The sequence below is a fragment of the Vigna angularis genome, chromosome 5, assembly GCF_016808095.1.
Source record: "Vigna angularis cultivar LongXiaoDou No.4 chromosome 5, ASM1680809v1, whole genome shotgun sequence".
NCBI lineage: Eukaryota > Viridiplantae > Streptophyta > Magnoliopsida > Fabales > Fabaceae > Vigna > Vigna angularis.
Window position 1 is genome coordinate 10,791,037 of NC_068974.1, and position 19,060 is coordinate 10,810,096.

General features: G+C 33.5%; 2 protein-coding genes across 3 annotated transcripts; one reads left to right on the forward strand and one right to left on the reverse strand.

Annotated features, from left to right (window-relative positions):
* The first annotated feature begins 616 nt into the window (after nt 1-616).
* On the forward strand, nt 617-11,624 carry LOC108340368 (ribonucleases P/MRP protein subunit POP1). Of its 2 annotated transcripts, none has more exons than XM_017577703.2 (12): nt 617-945; nt 3,975-4,066; nt 4,317-4,786; nt 4,984-5,080; nt 5,288-5,386; nt 5,462-5,746; nt 8,678-8,796; nt 8,881-9,405; nt 9,687-9,795; nt 9,886-10,469; nt 10,868-11,035; nt 11,151-11,624. In XM_017577703.2, exons 3-12 carry the CDS (start codon nt 4,326-4,328, stop codon nt 11,344-11,346), a joined length of 2,643 nt encoding a protein of 880 aa, XP_017433192.1. In that variant the 5' UTR covers nt 617-945; nt 3,975-4,066; nt 4,317-4,325; the 3' UTR covers nt 11,347-11,624. The 2 variants fall into 2 exon arrangements, with proteins under 2 accessions (XP_017433192.1, XP_017433193.1); XM_017577704.2 differs by having other exon boundaries at nt 4,321-4,786.
* Nucleotides 11,625-13,860: 2,236 nt separating this feature from the next.
* Nucleotides 13,861-16,049, reverse strand: LOC108340098 (UDP-glycosyltransferase 74F2). The gene is made up of 2 exons (XM_017577324.2): nt 15,354-16,049; nt 13,861-14,670 (listed from the first exon to the last, which is right to left on the reverse strand). The coding sequence occupies exons 1-2, from the start codon at nt 16,008-16,010 to the stop codon at nt 13,951-13,953; spliced, it is 1,377 nt and encodes a 458-aa protein (XP_017432813.1). The 5' UTR covers nt 16,011-16,049; the 3' UTR covers nt 13,861-13,950.
* Between the last annotated feature and the right edge of the window lie 3,011 nt (nt 16,050-19,060).

Consider the following 19,060-nt stretch of genomic DNA (forward strand, 5'->3'; position numbering starts at 1 on the left):
AGGTACAAAGGACATCATTAAATTCATTAATTTAATATTATATTTACATATAATGTTAGTAAATTACAAGCCTACATAAAGTAAAAAGTAAGAGTGTTATTTTATTAGTAATATTATAATTAAATAATTTAATTAGCTTAGAAATTCCTTAGTTTTATATTTTGTAATTTTAATTTTCATTATTTTTATTTATTTTTATTCATAATATTAATTTTACATAAATTAAAAATAAGGGTTATCTATTTGAAAAACAAAAAAAATATTATTATTCGTTAAAAATGTGAATAAATAAATGCTTATTAAAAATTAGAAGAAATGTAAGTATTATTTTATAATAAATTTGAGACAATATGAATGCTATATCCATTTCGCAATTGTAACTTATTTTCAAATAAAATTTAAAAATAAAAAATTTACAAAGTTTTTTTTGGATCAGATAACTCACGTAAAATAAATAAATCATATTAATAATTTTTTAATCCACTAACTTAAAATAATTAGATTCACATAACCAGCCAATTATCGGATCAGTTCGTAAGTCAGACCCGCAACCCGTTTAGAAAAAGAGGAAAAAAAAAAACTTGCATAGTGGTAATATGATGTATATGTTTATGAGTGAGTTGTGAAGACAATCAGAGAACAAAACTGGTTCATTTTTTATATTTCTCTCTTTCTCTTCTTCTCTTATCACTTCTCTTTCTTCTACTTTTCCTTTTCTCTCCCTTTCTCGCAAATTTGAAACCATGAATCAGGGAGAAGAGCGGCACTTGAGAGAGCATTAGTGCTCTGGAGAGAAACAGATCTAGGAATTTTGAGACTAGGGTTTATGGTGAATTATAGGAGAGAAAATTCGATGAAGGGGATTTAATTCAGAGGCTTCTTCGATGGGAATTTGGTGGAACTTATAAAAGGGAACAAATTGTGTCAGGAAAGGAGCAATTTCAGGTATGGAAAGCTAAACCGAAATGTGTTGGTTCGATGAATTTATCTTTGGATTCTTGTTTCGTGAACTTTGTAATAGTTTGAATCGAATGTATAATATGTATGTTCAGTTTGTAGAGAATATAATGCTTAAATATTTTAAAGTTCTTGAATTGAAATTGAGTTTGTAATTATTTCTTTTTGGTTGGGAATTTGATACCGAGAATATGGTTGTGAATGCTTTGTTTACGAAATTGGGTTCTGGGAATTTTATCGTGATGATCTGTTTCAAAATATTCAATATGGAAGCAAATGAGTGTACTCTGTGTTGTTTGATTGGAAAAAAGAATAATGGATAAACTTTGGGTTGTAATGAATTAACTTTGAGTTTTAAATAACTAAAAGAATAAATTTTGGAAATTAAAAAGGTCGCTGCAGGATAATGTATATATACGCTTTGTCTAACTTTTGTAGAAACGTGGAGTGGCATGACAATATATTTGAATTGATTGTGATTAGGATCTAGTATAGTCATTTGAAATATCCTGGAACTAACTTGGCTTGAATTGTAATTAAGCATTATATATGTGTTAGTGAGAATTATGTATTCGGAAGGTGTGTCAATGTGTTTTAATCTATGCATTAGACTAATCAAGAATGTACTAGAAATAAGAATGGATATATAGTGGAATAGCTAATTGATTATAATTTCAAAGTGAATTAAAATTGGTTAGAATGAGTACACATAGTACTTTAAATATTTCTATGTTAATTATCAGCTAGGATATTTATCCTATTTATCATCATTATATTGTGTCTAGGGTTACCCTATTTATGATGATTATATTGTGTCTAGGTTATCCTATTTATTTGTATCTAAGGTTACCCTATTTATCATGATTATGTTGTCTAGGTTACCCTAATTATCATGTACTTTTTATCAATTTATTATTATAAATAGATGATTATTTACAGTTTAATTCTTAAATGTATCCTTTATAATTTCATAATGGTGGTTTTTATTGCTATAAAATAACTTGTCCCAGTGATTAATAGCATTGAAAGCAAATTGGTACATGTTGGAAGTCCCACACTGACGAGAGATAAGGCCGATTTATAATATATAAGTGGGTGTAAATCTCACTTTATAAGCTGATTTTATGAGGTTGAGTTAGGCTTAAAGTCCTATAAGAGCTTAGAGATAAAGTCAATTTATAATATATAAGTGAGTGTAAACTTCACCTTATAAGTCGGTTTTGTGGGGTTTCTTAACCGTACAATTCGGTGCTTGGGTTTTGATTTGTGTTTTTATATTTTATATGTAATTTTGAAAAATAATAGGAATTATAGTTAATGTCTTGTGAAATTGGTAGATGAACTGTTTATATTTTATTAATTAAGTGTTTTATAAGTTATAGCAAATAATTAGGAATGCTATCCTTACTCTTTAGATAAGGAATATATGAACTATTATATGTGTTAGAATGATTATTAAAGAAACAAATCATGATACAGTGATGAACGAGCTTCGGAGGAAACTTGGATTCTAGAATGTTATATTGTTTAAATTACGCTCCGTAATAGCTATGAACAATGGGTGTATGTATTAGGACACTGAGGAATCATGAGTTTGTGCTTATATAGTTTGAATTAGTATGGCCAGGTTCAGTATAAGTTGTATGGTTGACGTTTGAAGTGGATATATATATATATATATATATATATATATATATATATATATATATATATATATATATATATATATATGAATTGATTGGATTTATAATTTTGGTTTGTAAAGTGTATGATGAGTTACAATAACTTGAAGGAGTGGGATTACATGAGACCTTGAGTCTATGCACTGAAGTTGTGATGCTAAATGGGGAAGAATAATTCTAAGTTTATGGAAATTGTTTTTGGAGCGGGCAAATGTCAGTGACTTTATTTTCATACATGAACAGGGTTATTAATAAAAAAAAGAAAAAGAAAATAAAATAATAAAATAAATAAATAAATAAATTAATAAATAAAACCATGTATGTTTAAGAGTAGAAAGCTAAGGAATATTTTGTGATTGGAAGTCGTGAATTATTTTGATGAATAAATATGCTTGTACAGGGTGGATATAATCTGATGGAAATCTTATAAGCAAGAATGGGAATGGTATGATTAGACCCTTGGGAATGAATTGTTGTGAACGGCCATGTTTTGTTATTTTAATTAGAATTAGATATGATGTTATGGGAGCACAGATGATATGGTATGGGTTAAAAGTGATTGAACTTAGTAAAGCAGCATATATCTTATGGTCTTTACTTTAAATATAGAATGTGTTAGGATGTTTAAATGATTTGCTAGATACATGGTGGGTACTTATGTCTATCCATGTCAAAGAGTTTGGTAGAATATATAAATAATGCTTTCACGCATTTGAGTTTACATATAATTGCTCAGGATTCATTTCTGGACCGTTTAAAACTTGTTTGACTTTGGTTTAAATCATATTAAACTATGATAAATGGTTGAATCTATGAGAGGTAATAATTAGAAGTTGGTTTCAAGTCCCGGGGAACTATATTGTCTACCTTAGGAGGAGTTTTCCCAAAAAGCTGCAGAAGATTTCACTTAAGTGTTCTTAAATGCCTAAATTTATTTTATTAGATTTAAAAAGAACTTGAAGTAGTCTTATCTTCCTAATGATTAGAATTAAGTGGTGTATAATATAAAATAAAACATGAGTAGTTTATGTATGATATAAGTGGTTAAAGTACTGTAGAGGCATGGTTAAACTTGTGCTTAATATGACACTACTTATTACCGTGTACTGAATCTAGTACAGTCATTTTAGAATTATGAATTGCTTTTCTATGGGATGGCATGATACGGTAATTATGTTGTGTTCTGTTATGACGTTGATTGGATAATGATTTTACATACATTGGTGTTACACACTGGATTAAACTATGAGTGGTGAAGGAATAGAGATTGTGTGGTGTTTATACATTCGTGTTGCTGTTAATATTACGTCCTAATGTTGGTTTAATGGGATATAGTCATTACACCTCGAGCAACCACCACCGAGATCAAGAGAGGAGGCGGCGTGACGGTTCCCACGCAGAGCAAGGAGGCACGTTACCACGAAAAGGTTCGTTTATTTATCCCTTGAATTTGCCCTTATTTCCCTGATTTTGTTTTTGGGTTATATGGATTGTTTTGGGGTTCTAGTTTCCCTGATTTTGTTTCCCCATTGTTTTGTGGTTTTCCTGATTTTGCCTTGAGCTCCCTTGATTTGCCCTGTTTTTGTCCTTCTGGTTTTGCCATTGGGATTTATGTTTACTGGATTTTGTGTCTATACAATGAAAAATTGTAAACTAATGTTTTTTTTATTTGATTAGTCAGTAACCATGGTTGGTGAAGGAATCAAAAGGCCTCAAATTTCATTACCTATACTGCAACCTCCTCGGACAATCAATGTGCAGAAATATGCTGAATCCCGTGCCCTTGAGCTCCATAGTCTACAATCTATCATAGAAAACCGAGTAAACAATGATTATAGGTCTCAAAGGAACAAGAGAAGAAGAACAACTGCATTTAACAACCAAATTGCAAGAAAAGGTTGTAGAAGAAAGAGGCAGAAAGTGGGAATAATGGGCAAAGCCTTTGCTAAATCAGGTTTGGAGGAGGATGAACTAAAGAAGCTTCCTCGGCGTGTTCGTCGAAGATATGAACTAAAGAATAACCCAGAGAATGGTTTTTGCACTTCTGGGGATGGAACCAAGAGGTTGAGAACTCATGTTTGGCATGCAAAACGGTTTGCTATGACCAAGCTTTGGGGTTACCATCTTCCTTTATGTCTTCAAGGAAGGTAGGCTTTTTGGGTTAAAAGGAAACATGTAAGAGTCAATGGGAAAACTTGAAGCTAATTAATTTCATGATGTAGGGTTGTTTGAGACTTTGATTTTGTTGGGATTTGCTTGAATTTATTATGGAAACCTGGTGCAACAAGAGTGTTTTATCATTTCCTTGGAAATACTAACAAGGATTTTGTATCCTCTTATGCAGAGGGAAAGGTTCGAGGGCACTCTTGAAAAGGCTCAAAGAAGGGGTGCTTGTACACGATGCAAGCTATTACACTGCCCTCCAATTGGAGGGTCCAGAGGTAGTTTATTTTAGTTTTGGTTTTAGTATTTTTTTTGGAAATTTCTTCTTTTTCATTGTTAGGCATCTGAGTCTAAGACTTTCTAATGCCTTGTTCTCTCATTGAAACCTATTGAGATGCTTGCTCCGAACAATTATTGTGGGCTCTCAGCCCTAGATAGTGATGGTTTAGTTTTCTGTTTTATCTAATGTTGACTATTATATACAGGACTCATTGATTTCAGTATTGAGATCGGTACTAGAACCCTCTCCAACAACTACACATCCGGACTCTTTAATCTCTGGTGTAACCTATGGAAGTGCAATGGTAGGTAACCTATTTTTGACTCCAGTGACTTCCAGTTTGGTTTAAAATAATGAAATAAATTTTATTTCTTTACAGCTGCGTCAAGATGGAGGCCTCATTTGTCCACCCATTGCTCCTGTGACCTATATATGGCAACCAACTTCCCAACAAAATATAAGTACACAGCTAGATGAACAAAATCATTATACTTCTTTTGGACAACATGATATCGGTAATGATTCAAACAAACATAGTGTTGAATTATGTGAAAAACCAGACAAAGTGAAGCATGGTTCTCCATTTAGACACCTTTGGGTGTGGATACATGCTTCTGCCTTTGAAGAAGGATTTAATAATCTAAAAATTGCCTGTCAGAAAGAGGTTCACTTTCTTTTTCAGCTTCTTACATGGTACTTCGTGTTGTTTTTTTTTTCTTTGTAGTTTGTTATAAACCCAAAATCAGAGTCTGAGATTTCATATAGAAAGGATTGGGAAAACGTAATATAGTTGTTTCAATAATGAAAGTACAAACAAGAGTTTTTCCTTCCAAAAAAGTTAATGTTCTTTTCTGAATTGCTAACATTGCTGAATGAGGGATTCTACTTCCCTTCTACTATTTAAATTAGCTACCTACTGTTAGGATATAATGTGTGCAGAATAAAAGGAAATAAATTAGGAATTAGTTGTTATTGGTTAGTTGGTTAGGGGGGCCTTTATAAGAAGGCAGGGAGGTCTTGTGTGAGGATACTTTTTGGATAATCTTGTAGATTGAGCTTTGGCTCTTTGTGAAAGGGAAACCCTTGGAGGAGGGAATACTCTCCTATTCTTGTATTCTTTGGTTACAATAATAATACAGTTCTGTTTCGAGTAATATGGTGAGTGAGTGTGTGCTATTTTGAGTGATAGTTAGACTTCTTGACTAAAGAAGCCTAACAACTACCTTTATAGTTTGGTAAGTAACTGCTGTTAATAAATTCTAACGAATTCTATAACTACACTAATTACTGTGCCTAGTTTTCCTTTAATTTTTTTCTGTTGGCCTTCATGAGTTTGTTTATCAGTGTGTTACAAATAATCTCAATTTACACTGCTATTCTCCATTCTCATTGTCCATTTGAAAGGCTTTCATTTCATGTCAGTGCTACATTTCATTACCCTAGTGAATAGGCATGGTTGGGTCATGGGACATTATTTGCATTCACATCTCAGCTTGATAACTTTTCATTACGATAGGTACCCAAATTTTATTACTTCTTCAAAGAATTCCAAGACAGGTTATTGGATGATCTTACAATGAAACCAGACAGCTTGGTCTGCACTAGGATGTAGAACACACACAACACACAACACCAAGTCTCTCCCTTCCCTTTTACTATCAAAGAACTCCCAGACTTAATGAAAACAACCCTATACAGACTATATATAGTAGTTTGTTTACAACAGACAGTTATAATGTCTGTCTCTCTTATTTCTTCTAATATATACTTCCCCTGAACCTATCAATACCCCTCCTTGAAGTTTCACTTTGTCCTCTAGGTGAAAAAGCAAGAAACTCAGTATTGATGGCTGTAGCAGCTTCACAACTGTTTTCAATGGATGAGAGGTGTTTTCAACTGTACTAACTACCTTCTTTTTTACTTCTTTTGTAAACTGTATCAAACCTATCAATACCCCTCCATGAAGATTCACCTTATTCTCAAGGTGAAAGTCTGGAAATTATTTATGAAGGCAGGCAGCAGATTCCCCTAACTCCTAACTTGCAAGTATGATTAGACCCAAACTTCTCATCGCACCTGAAGCATATTCCCTTGGGACAATTTTCTAAATGGTGCCCCTTTTTGTGGAGTTCCAGCAGGAGAATATTGATGGTGCTGACACAGCCACTGCTCTCTCCACTTCCTCTATTGGAGTTGGTAAAACCCACTGAATTTCCCACTTCCTTTGAGTAATTATGGGTAGGTGGCAACTGTTTGTAGGTGTTACTTTGAAGCTGCACAGTGAGAGATTCCCCTTGGTGGTGACTCTAACCTTTTCTTCCACCATTTGAGCCTTCATCATTAACTCAACAAGATTCTTGGGCTCCTGCAGTTTAACTTCAACATTGATTTCTTCCTTCAAACCATTCAAGAATATGCCAATCAAATAATCTTGCTATATTCCTAGAATCTAGCATACTGTTCAAATTGTTCAATATATTCTCCCACTTGTCTAGTTTGGCATAGCCCAATCAAAACTTCAAATAGGTTTTGCAGCATTGTTGGCTGAAATCGTCTAACCACCACGTCTTTGAAAGCTTCCCATGTCGGATGCAGATTGCAGGTTTTCCATTGTTGAAACCAATTCAAAGCTTTCCCCCTCCAAAGCAACCATCACAGCCTGTATGCTCTCCTCCTCATTGACTTCTTCCAAACGAAAATACTTCTCCAGCCTGTTGGTCCAGCCATAAGCTTAGTCTCTTGTAAACACAGGAATGTCCAACTTCTGCCATTTTGAAGAAATCCCAAAGGAACCTCCTCCTTTACCTGGCTGCCTTCATTTCCTCCCCTGGCAACAGAAACGTTGTCCTCTGTATGCTTATCAGAGGATGCTAATCTTTCAACCACCATCGTCAGGCCCTTAATCATCTCCTCCAATCGTTGGAACCTTCTATGATTCTCATCGTCCTGTTCTTGCATTATTTTCTCTAGCACATCCAATCTTGCCTCCGTTCTTGTAATCACCATGCCCCAACAACCACCACATCACCAAGAAAGAGGTTTTGAATACCAATGACATGTACTCAGATTTTATTACTTCCTCAAAGAACTCCAAGACAGGTTCTTGGATGATCTTACAATGAAACTAGACAGCTTGGTCTGCACTAGGATGTAGAACACACACAACACCAGGTCTTTCAAGAGGACCTGTCTCTCCCTTTCCTTTTACTATCAAAGAACTCCCAGACTAATGAAAACAACCCTGTACAAACTATATATAATAGTTTGTTTACAATAGTCCACCACACAGACAGTTATAACTGTCTGTCTCTTATTTCTTCTAATATATACTTCCCCTGAACCTATCACATTGTTTCTTTAATTATGTAACTTCATATGAAATTTTTTTTGTCTGAAATCACAATATCATTAATCGTGCTAGAATTTTGCTTAAATGTAGAAATTGGAAAAAAAAGTTATGTTTCAGATAAAAATTCTATTTGGTTTTAATTTGGTTGGTGTTGCTTGGTCAAGGTTTTAATTTTCCTGATGAAATTGAAAAATTTAAAATTGTAAACTATATATAAACTCACTTGCAATATTCTTTTTTATTCAGATGGAGAAGACGGGCATATTAATTAATTGCTTTTCCCTTGAGGGTCAACTTGCAAAATTAGAATTATTTGGATTACGGGCATTTCAACTTCTTCAAAAGATACTTCATCCTGTTGGAGGGTTTGTTGTTTAATTTGGGCAAAACATTTCCTTTTTTTATAACATTAGTGATAAAAAATGGCTTATTTTTCTTCTTTCCTTTAGTATTTCAGAGAATCATTGGCAATTAAAGAAACATATAGTGATTGAAGAAGGGTGTGTTTCTCAGAATAGAAATTCAACCACACTGAAAAATGGAGATAGTTTTTCTTCTTGTGCTATGTTACCTCTTAATGTTAAGGATCCTCGAGAATTGCCATGGAAGAGGAATGTTGTTCCAGTGGAGCACATTTCAACTAAGACTTTGAGTAATGCATCGGAAACAAAGTGCAAAGAGCTTGCTGAACTGGGAGGAATTTTGGAAGAGAACAAAGATTTATGTTCATTATCATGGTCAAATCCTGAAGATTGCCAGTCTAATGTTGATGATCTATGGTATGCTACTGCCAGAGGGTTGAGGCCCCCAGTGGAAGACAGTGTCCTTTCCAAGGAGAAACATCATGAACGAATGGTTAATTTCTGCCTTGTTGATACAGATTCTGGAGATGCCAGCACTTCAACTAAGCTGCAGAGCTCCAGATCTTGCCGTATTCTTCTTTTGAAAAATGATGTGAAGGAATTGAGCATTGGGTAACTTCTTTAATCTATTTTTCCTTTTAATTTCTTGAATTTACTGGTGTTTTTTATGAACATATATCTAGACTATTGCATTATTGTTGAAAACAAACAATAGGTATTTGTGATCACCTGCTTAAGATATATACTACAAGAACAATATTAAGACAAACATATGACAATTTAAGTTTTAATGCCCTGCTGAGATTGAACATGATTCCTTGCAATGCATTGAATATTTATGTCAAAACCTTCCTTTATACTATACAATGAATGCTTCTGTAATTTGCTTCTAGATGGTCCGTTATACTTCCCTTAAGTTGGGTCAAAGCTTTCTGGATTCCGCTTATCTCCAATGGGGCACATGCAATAGGTTTGCAAGAGAAGCATTGGATTACATGTGAAGTGAGTATTTGCATTACATCCTCAACTGCCAAAAAATGCAAATTTTCTGCCTTTTTACTGTAACTAATATATCTTTTTCTCTTTATCCAGATAGGGCTACCAGTTTTCCCTTCAGATTTTCCAGATTGTAAGGCATACTCTTGTTTAATGGAAGAAAAAGAAGCTGCATTTAATAAAAAAGAAGAACTTCGTCCTCCATCCATAAGGCATTTGAGAGTTCCAATCCAACCTCCATGGGGTATTGTTCGCGTTACTTTTGACAAAATGATTAGTTCAATGAAGACTCCTGATCTTTCAACAAGGGAAGATTTGACCAACTTCAGTTCATTACCAAATCCTTACCCTGGTAGCTTTAAAATCTCAAACTCTGACTCTTGGAGTAATTCGTTTAATGGAACTGTAGTTAGGACAGGTTCTATGCTGACCACATTCCTCCATGAAACCAAAGTCGGTCAGTTGTTATTGTTTCCTTACGCAACAGATGGAGAGGCTAGAATCTCCAAGTTTATTAATGGAGAACTAAAGCTTGATCCAAGGTATACAAGCTCTGACATATGTGACCATAAGCCATCTTTTCTAAGAGTTCATCTTCGTCCATTCAAGGAAGGATGTTTTGAAGAGGGTGCAGTTATTTGTGCACCATATCCTTCTGATATATTTTTATGGACTTCAAGGTAATTAATATTGAAATTATGAATTCCTATTTTATTATTGAGAATAATATTTTGTTTTTGTTGGATATGATCCATTATTCTAGTAAATTTTTCTGTTAATTTAGCCCACACCTATGTTGGCTAATTATAGGCTGGAATTTGGTAAAGAATAGCAACTAACAAGCAACATTGATTTTCTTAAATTCATTTTTATGGTTCATGCAATTCAAATGGAATCTTACAAATGTTGCTATACATTGTATAAGTCTGTGATTTTTCCGACTCTTTCAAGTACAAGATAAAGATGAAATGATTCATTCTTCTCCTGTTGCTTGGAAACGATATTAAATTTAAAACTTCAGTGCAGACTAATATAAATCTTTTAAATATAACTATATATATCGTGTATATTGTTGCAGTTCAGAGATAAATGAAGAGGGACTTCAAATGTCTCAGTCTGCTATGCGATTATACTTCAAAGAACATTCCTCTGGTAGATGGGAAATGCAGATACCAGATGATTCTATTGCTAGCAAATCTCACCGGTGGCCTATTGGCTTTGTCACAACAGGATCTGTTCAAGGAAGGTAGTAAAATGTTATCGATTTTTTACTTTAATCATTTACTAGTATGTGCGTAATGTCTACAAAACATTTAAATGTCTCATTATAGAGGATCTTACCGAGTGCAATGTCATTGCAGCAAGAGTCTTGTAGCTGAGGGCTTTTGCGAGGCTGTTTTACTATCTCATTTAAGAGAGGAACAGTGGAAGGAGATGCCTATGAAAAAGAGGAGAGAAATATATGTACTTGTCAGGAATTTGAGATCTACAGCTTATAGACTTGCTCTTGCCTCTATCATTCTTGAATACAAGGAAAATGACATTGAGTTCTTGTAAAGTGTTTTTATGCTGGATTGAACAGTGCAACTTACATTTCTATAGTCAAATAGGCAAAATTTTCCATACAAGAAAAGAGGAAAGTGAAGAAGATATCTTCAACTTTTATGTATCTTCAGTATAATCTAGACATTTTAAATTATCCATTCCTGTAACTACTGCACTTTAGCCCAGCAACTTGTTCATTAGTTTTTGTAAATGTTGCTAATGTTATGTTGCTGTGCTCCTATATTAACGAGGGCCTGTTTCATGCTAAAAGTTGTTATAATTATTGAGAATTGCCTGCTTTTGTTGGAAAACTAATAATAACTGTACTGAAAAATAACCTAAAATATACTATTAAACACAGGGAGGATAAAGATAAACATTTATATTTTTTATTTTGATAAAAGGAGGAATATACTTATATAATCTAAGAGATTAGTTGTTAGATAATGATTCTTCAACTGCCATAGTCTAATTTTAGATAATTAAATTATAGTTGTAGTGGGGTTACTGTTATTTTTTGCCCAAGTTACTATTATAGTCTCGGTTAAGCGCAATTTTCATGGTAATAATTCTTTAAAAGTGAAAACTTAAGTGAAATCCAAGTTACTTGCCCTTGGTTTAGTAACCTTTGATAAATACAAGGGTTTCAGTTAAATACAAAAATATTTATTGCACTTTAATTACAAAAAAATGGTTTAATTTAACCAAGATGGAGTTTGTTGGGGAATTCTGAAGAGAGATATCATCTTTTCTTTTAGCTCTGTAAATAAAATCTGTATACGGATTAAAGGATTTTAAGTACCCTCAGGATAAAAAAAAAAAAAAAAAATAGTCATCCTGTATTATTACTACTTTTTATTTTTAAAATATTATTTTATGTATATCTATATCAACTTTCTTTTAAGAACATTTTCTCATCTCTTTTAATTAATATATATTTACAAAGTTCCTATCTAAACTAATCTAATAATAATAATAAATTATAGGTTTATAAAAAATACAATTTGCAAGTTTTGTATATACAACCAAAATTGTATCAATATTATAACGATGTATAAGTTTAGAATATAATAACAAAATTATATAAAAAAAAGAATATTATAACACAAAAAATTTCCTACTCTATTAATTTTCTCAAAATAAAAGAGAAATATATGTTTTCTGATTTATCAACAAGTGGAAAATTATAATTGAAATATTGATCAAATCTCCATGAGATAAGTTTTTAATATAGTATGAGAAAAAAGAGCAACTCTAAGCGTGGAGGTTTGAAAAAGTTAAAATTATGTTCCTTCCAACTCTTACTTAAGATAATGTGTCTCCAATTGAGAATAAGTCTAACGGGACCTTGAAAATAGACCAAACAAAGAGTCATCTACCAAGGTCTGGACTCTATTAGGTTTTTGTTTCTTAAGGATATTATTATTTGAAGAGGATGGGATGATTTTTACTGTCATTCAACCCCTTTTATCCCGTAGTTATATATATTAATATTAAGAACTAAATTTTGAGGCTAAAATATTGATATAAGAAATTTTTAATTTTTCAAAACTTTACACATTTATTTTGTTAATTGATACATTGTATTTTGATATAATTCTCAGCACAAGTAATATATTTATTTAAAACGGTATAGTATGATATCCAGGCCAAGCGATTAAGAGAGTTGGGCGATCAGTTAGTTGGATTGGGTCGCAGTTGGGCCAGCAATTGCGTGACTTATATTAAGAGTAATACGTTGATGAGCTAATAAGTAAATGGGTCAGCGTTTAAGTTATTATTGGGCTAATAGTCCAACGGAGGATAAAATAATCAAAGATATCTGATTAAATATTGATCAGATATTGATAAAGCTGTTTATGAGAAACCGACCGGATTTTAAGGTAAATCTGTTTAAGGTGAGTTCATTTATATTTTATTGGTCTTAGGAAAACCTATAAATACAGAGTTAGGACAAAAAGCCAGGTACGTTTTACTGATGCTCTACTAAGTTTACTATACTCAATTATGATAATATTCATTAATGAGCAAAAGATCCTTCAATAGACGCCTAACTTGAGTGTCAGAGTGCCTTTGCAGGTACCTTCTCCCCTCTGTCAAGAAGGTAGCCGAGTGGTCATAGGTAGGAGAAATTGAACGGTCCAACGCGATAGAATATGAGCGGCTCAAGCAATAAGACGATCGGAAAAAAGGAAAGCACGTTAAACAGGTCAGTATCTTGGTCCCACAACATCCTCACCGAAACAAAAACTATTTTCAAGTATAAAATTACATAATAAAATCTATTTTGTTTTCCATGGGTGTTTACTAAAATATTTATTGGAATAAAAAGTTAATAGATATTACTTTTAATTTTTCTTATTAATATTTAAATTTCATTTAAGAAAATGAATTAATGAGAAATCTACTTTAAGATGTGTTTTATCTAGCCATTTTTTTAGGATTAAAAATTAAATAAAAAGGAATCTAAATTAAAATTTAGTGTGTAATCAAAATATGCAAATTATTTACTAAATTTTTTCTTGATATTTGAGGATTACTAATTTATTGGGTCAACAAATGATACACACCCACCATTATTGAAAGAGTAGTTTCATCACATTCTAACTTGATCCATTATGAATGAACCAAACTTTGCATAAAGTCTCTAATATTCATATCAGAACTTCCACCCTCATCAATTGACTTTGCTGCCAAATTCTTCCATTGAATGACTTTTCTCTTTATCTCTATTCCTATCTCAGTCTCCATAATTTTCTTTAAAGCATGCTTCAAACCTTCCCTTCTGAAAATCCCTTTGTCATCAAGTGAAACTCTTAAACCTATTTTCCAAACATCTTCAATAAGCTTTGCATTTGTGGTTTGGTCTGTCCATTGTGGCATGGCAATCATTGGAACTCCTAAGCTCAAAGCTTCCAGTGTTGAGTTCCAACCACAGTGTGTCACAAAACATCCTACGGCTTTATGTTCTAATACTTTCAACTGAGAGCACCATGTTACAACTAAACCTTTCTCTGAATTGACTCTCTCAAAGTCTTTTGGAATCTTTCCCATTTCAGTAGCCCTAACCACCCACAAGAAGTTACAACCACTCTCTTGCAATCCAAAAGCTACTTCCTCCATTTGCACCTCACTGAGGGTTGAAAAACTTCCAAATGAAACATAAACAATGGACCCCTTTGGCTTCTCATCCATCCATTTCACACATTCTTCACTCTTGAAGAGACTGAAGCCATACTCATCATCATCTTTAACTCGCTTGTCCAGAAACATGGATGGAATAGTTGGCCCAATTGTCTTCAACTTTGGCCAGATCTTCATCAACCATTCTGTTACCTGCACAATATTTTTCAGTCTTTGTAAGTGAAAACGGTAGTATAAAAAACAAACGAAGTTAGTACAACAATTTTATCAGCTGGGTCAACAATTGCTCTATCACTATATAAAAAAACATAGACATCATCAACAAATTTAGATTCGTCAGTAATAATAATATTTTTGATGCCGATGAATATTTTGATATGAATTACTTACAAAAATATCCATAGTAAAGTTATATGTTAAATTATTGACCGAGTTAATGACATGATCTTTCAATTTTTCCACTGATCATTCTATTCTTTGTGAAAGCTTTCAAATTTTTATTATAGTTGGTCATAATTTTTAAGCACTATAACATGATGTGAAGTAAATCAAGCTCTCCTAAATATGATTATTTGCATGCACTGACATTTTTAAAATAGATTTCCCAATATATTTATTTGCATGCCATGTTATTGCTTAATTGTCGAGAGCATCTTAAGAAAAATGATATTTATGAAAAAACATTTTATATTTGACACTTTCAACGAACTTATAATATATACTTCTCAATTATGAACATATGAATAAATAATACTTGTGTGGATCTAGATGCTTATATTAAAATAATGCAACATTAAACCAATACATGTAACAACAAACCCTATATCTTATAAAAATACCGGTGTAGACTTTTTGTAATGAACTGATTAATTTACCTCTTTCTCCAACTCATAGAAAGTGTTGCAGAGGACCCAATCAGCCTTTTCAATGTTGGAGAACTGGTTCACAACAAGCTCAAAAGATGCAGAATATGTACCATAACTATATATAAAAGATGGCAAATCAAAAGGTTGAAGAAGTGGCAACCCTGGCAAGGAAATAGAATTGTTGTTTGCCAAGGGAACTTTCAAATTCCCCTTTTGAACATGATGATAGACACAGTTGACAAAGAGAGGTTGTGTGAGAAAAACAGCACAAGTTAGGTCATGTTTCTTGGCAATATCAAGAGTCCAAGGTAGGAAGGAATCATACACAAGACAGTCAATTAGGTTGCCACAACTGATGAGTCTTTCAAGAAGTTCTGATAATGTCTGTGGCCCAGATTTCCAAAACCTGTCTAAGTAGGCTTTAATGCTCTCTGCTTCTGCAATTCCACCATCATCAAAACCATCAGAAATGCCCTCAAGAGTGATGGAAGCAGGTAACTTGGGAATGGTCTTGCAGTAGAAATGGCTTGTGACTAGTGTTACTCTCACCCCATCATGCTGCAAACGCTTCGAGAATTGAAGCATAGGGTTTATGTGTCCTTGGTGTGGATATGCCAAAACCAAACAGTGCACTCTCTTTCTCTTTGTCTCGTATTCCTTCTCCATTATTTGTGTCTCTGTAGCTTTGTGGTTTATGATGCACAAAGTTTACTTAGAAGACACAACTTAACTCAATTATTGATTGATACCATTCTTAATCTAAAATTATAAAAAATATATTTGCAAATATTCGCACTTAAATATTCGTACTTATCTGATACTCCACTTTTATACTTTTACTCCATATAAAATTTAGAGTGAACACTTAAATCCAAAACATATTTTCCATCGATAATTAATGTAAGAAATAGTCAACCGTCAAATGTTATAAAACTTCTTAATTTGTAAAAGATTCGTGCGAAAGAAACTGTAGCACGTTGCACTAATAAGGGTCAAATATCATCCAAGAAGTCTTTTTCGGGATATTTGTTTATTAGTGTTACCATTCCGAAAGGCTTGGGAGTTAGGTTTTGAATAACATGTTCCGTCAAATCTCCTCACACAAGTCACGGAATCGGTTTTGGGCAGCTATTTCTGCAAGATTATTTTTCCTTGGATCTCTCATTTTTATGCTCTATAAATAGAGCACCTCCTTCACTTTAAAATATCATCAGAATCATTCTTCTCTCATTCTCTCTTCTCTTAGTTTCATTCTTTCTCTTTTCTTCTTCTCCTAAAAATATTCTAGCTTTACTTTTATTCTCTACTTAAGAGATCCTTGTTAGTTCTGAGATGCTCAGAAATTCTGAGAAGTTCCTATTGTATCTTGGGGGACTTGCGCAATACACCGCGGATAAGTCCTTAAGGACAGTGATCTACACGCCTCAGGAAGTCTTTTGTTCGTGATTTTTATTCTATTATTGTCAGCTTCTACAACAATCTTAAGGACTTATAGCTGACAACAACAACAACTCAATTCCAGAGAATCAGAATATTGTTTCCCAGATGTATCAAAAATTGAAGTCTTCTCTGGTCAGAATTTTCGGCGCTGGCAAGAACGCGTGTCAACCCTCTTAGACATGTACGAAGTCGCTTTTGCTCTTTCATCTTCAAAACCCGACTCCAGTCTCCCTCCAAATTCAAAACAAGTTGAAGACTGGGTTCATGCGAACAAGGTATGTCGTCATACTTTACTTAGTGCACTCTGTAACAATTTGTTCGATGTATACGCTTCCTATAAGGAAGCGAAAGACATTTGGGAAAGGAAGCGAAAGACATTTGGGATTCGTTGATTCTCAAATGCACTACTGAAGATATAGTTAGGCAAAGATTCATCATTGGGAATTACTATCGTTGGGAAATGGTTGAAGACAAGGACATAAAGTCGCAAATTAATGAGTACCACAAGCTACTCGAAGATATCAAAGCGGAGAACGTTCTTCTTCCAGATGAGTTTGTTTCAGAGCTTCTGATCGAGAAACTCCCGCCTTCCTGGACTACTTACAAGCAATAATTAAAACACAGACACAAGCAAATGTCACTTTCAGAATTGATCACTCACATAATAATTGAAGATACCAACAAGAAAGAATGTGCTGCTGTGAGGGCCAAAGCATTGTCTGCAAAAGCAATCATGGTAGAAGACAAACCTGCTCCAAAAAGGTACGAACACAAACCTGATCACAATAAGAAAAATAATTTTCGAAAATTTCGCCCCAACACATCTAACCCCACCTTTAAGAAGAAAGGAAATTGCTTCGTATGTGGGAAGTCGGGCCATCATGCACCGTAGTTCAGGCGCAGAGTAAGAAACGAAAATCCTCCTAAGGCTAATATAGTCGAAAGAGATGACATTATTGCTGCGGTCGTTTCTCAAGTAAATCTGATGACAAATGTGAGCAAGTAGGTGGTAGACTCTGGTGCTACCAGGCATATCTGTGCAAACAGAAGTGCCTTTACCTCTTACACTAGTGTAGGGGATGGAGAAGAACACATTTACCTCGGTGATTCCAGGACCACTCCTGTTCTGGGAAAAGGGAAAGTTCTTCTCAAACTCACATATGGAAAGACTCTGGCCTTTAGTGATGTGCTACATGTGCCATCAATCAGAGTTAATTTAATCTCTGTAGCACTACTGGGAAAAGTGGGGGTTAAAGTGTCATTCGAGTCTGACAAGATTATAATGACAAAAAATAATATTTTTATGGGGAAGAGATATTGTGATTAGGGGTCTCTTTGTACTTAACATTTCTGAAAATATTAATGAATCATCTTCTTCTGCTTACATTATTGACTCATATGATATATGGCATGCTAGATTAGGACATATGAATTCTTCCTATGTTATGAAATTAAAACAACCAGGATTAATTAATATGCATGACAAACATAGTAGTAAATGTGATATATGTGTAGAATCTAAAATAACAAAGAAAACATGTTTTTCTGTAGAACGTCAAACTGAATTGTTAGGGTTAATTCATACTGATCTAGCTAATATGAAACAAACCATGTCTAAAGGAGTTAAAAATTCTTTTGTGACCTTTATAGATGATTATTCTAGATACACCAAAGTATACTTAATCAAACACAAAGATGAAGCCTTTGATGTGTTTTTAACCTATAAAGCAGAAGTAGAAAATCAATTGAATAAAAAGATTAAAAGAATTAGATCAGATATAGGTGGTGAATATGTTTTGTTTAATGACTTTTGTGTTAAAGAAGGTATCATCCATGAGGTAACTCCACCATATTCACCTGAGTCTAATGGAGTAGCTGAGAGAAAGAATAGAACTCTTAAGGAGATGATGAATGCTATGCTTATTAGTTCTAGTGCACCTGATAACCTTTGGGGATAAGCCTTGCTTACTGCGTGTTTTTTACAAAATAGAATACCTCATAAGAAAACTGGTAAAACTCCCTATAAGCTCTGGAGAGGTTATCAACCTAACCTTAAATATTTAAGAGTGTGGGGGTGCCTAGCTAAGGTGATGTTACCCGATCCAAAGAAAAGGAAAATAGGCTCTAAAACCTCTGATTGTATGTTCTTAGGTTATGCTGAACATAATGCTGCCTATAGGTTTCTAGTTCTTAAAAGTGATACACTTGAAAGAAATTCTATAATGGAGACAAAAAATGTTGAGTTTTTTTAACATGTTTTTCCTTTAAAGGTTAGT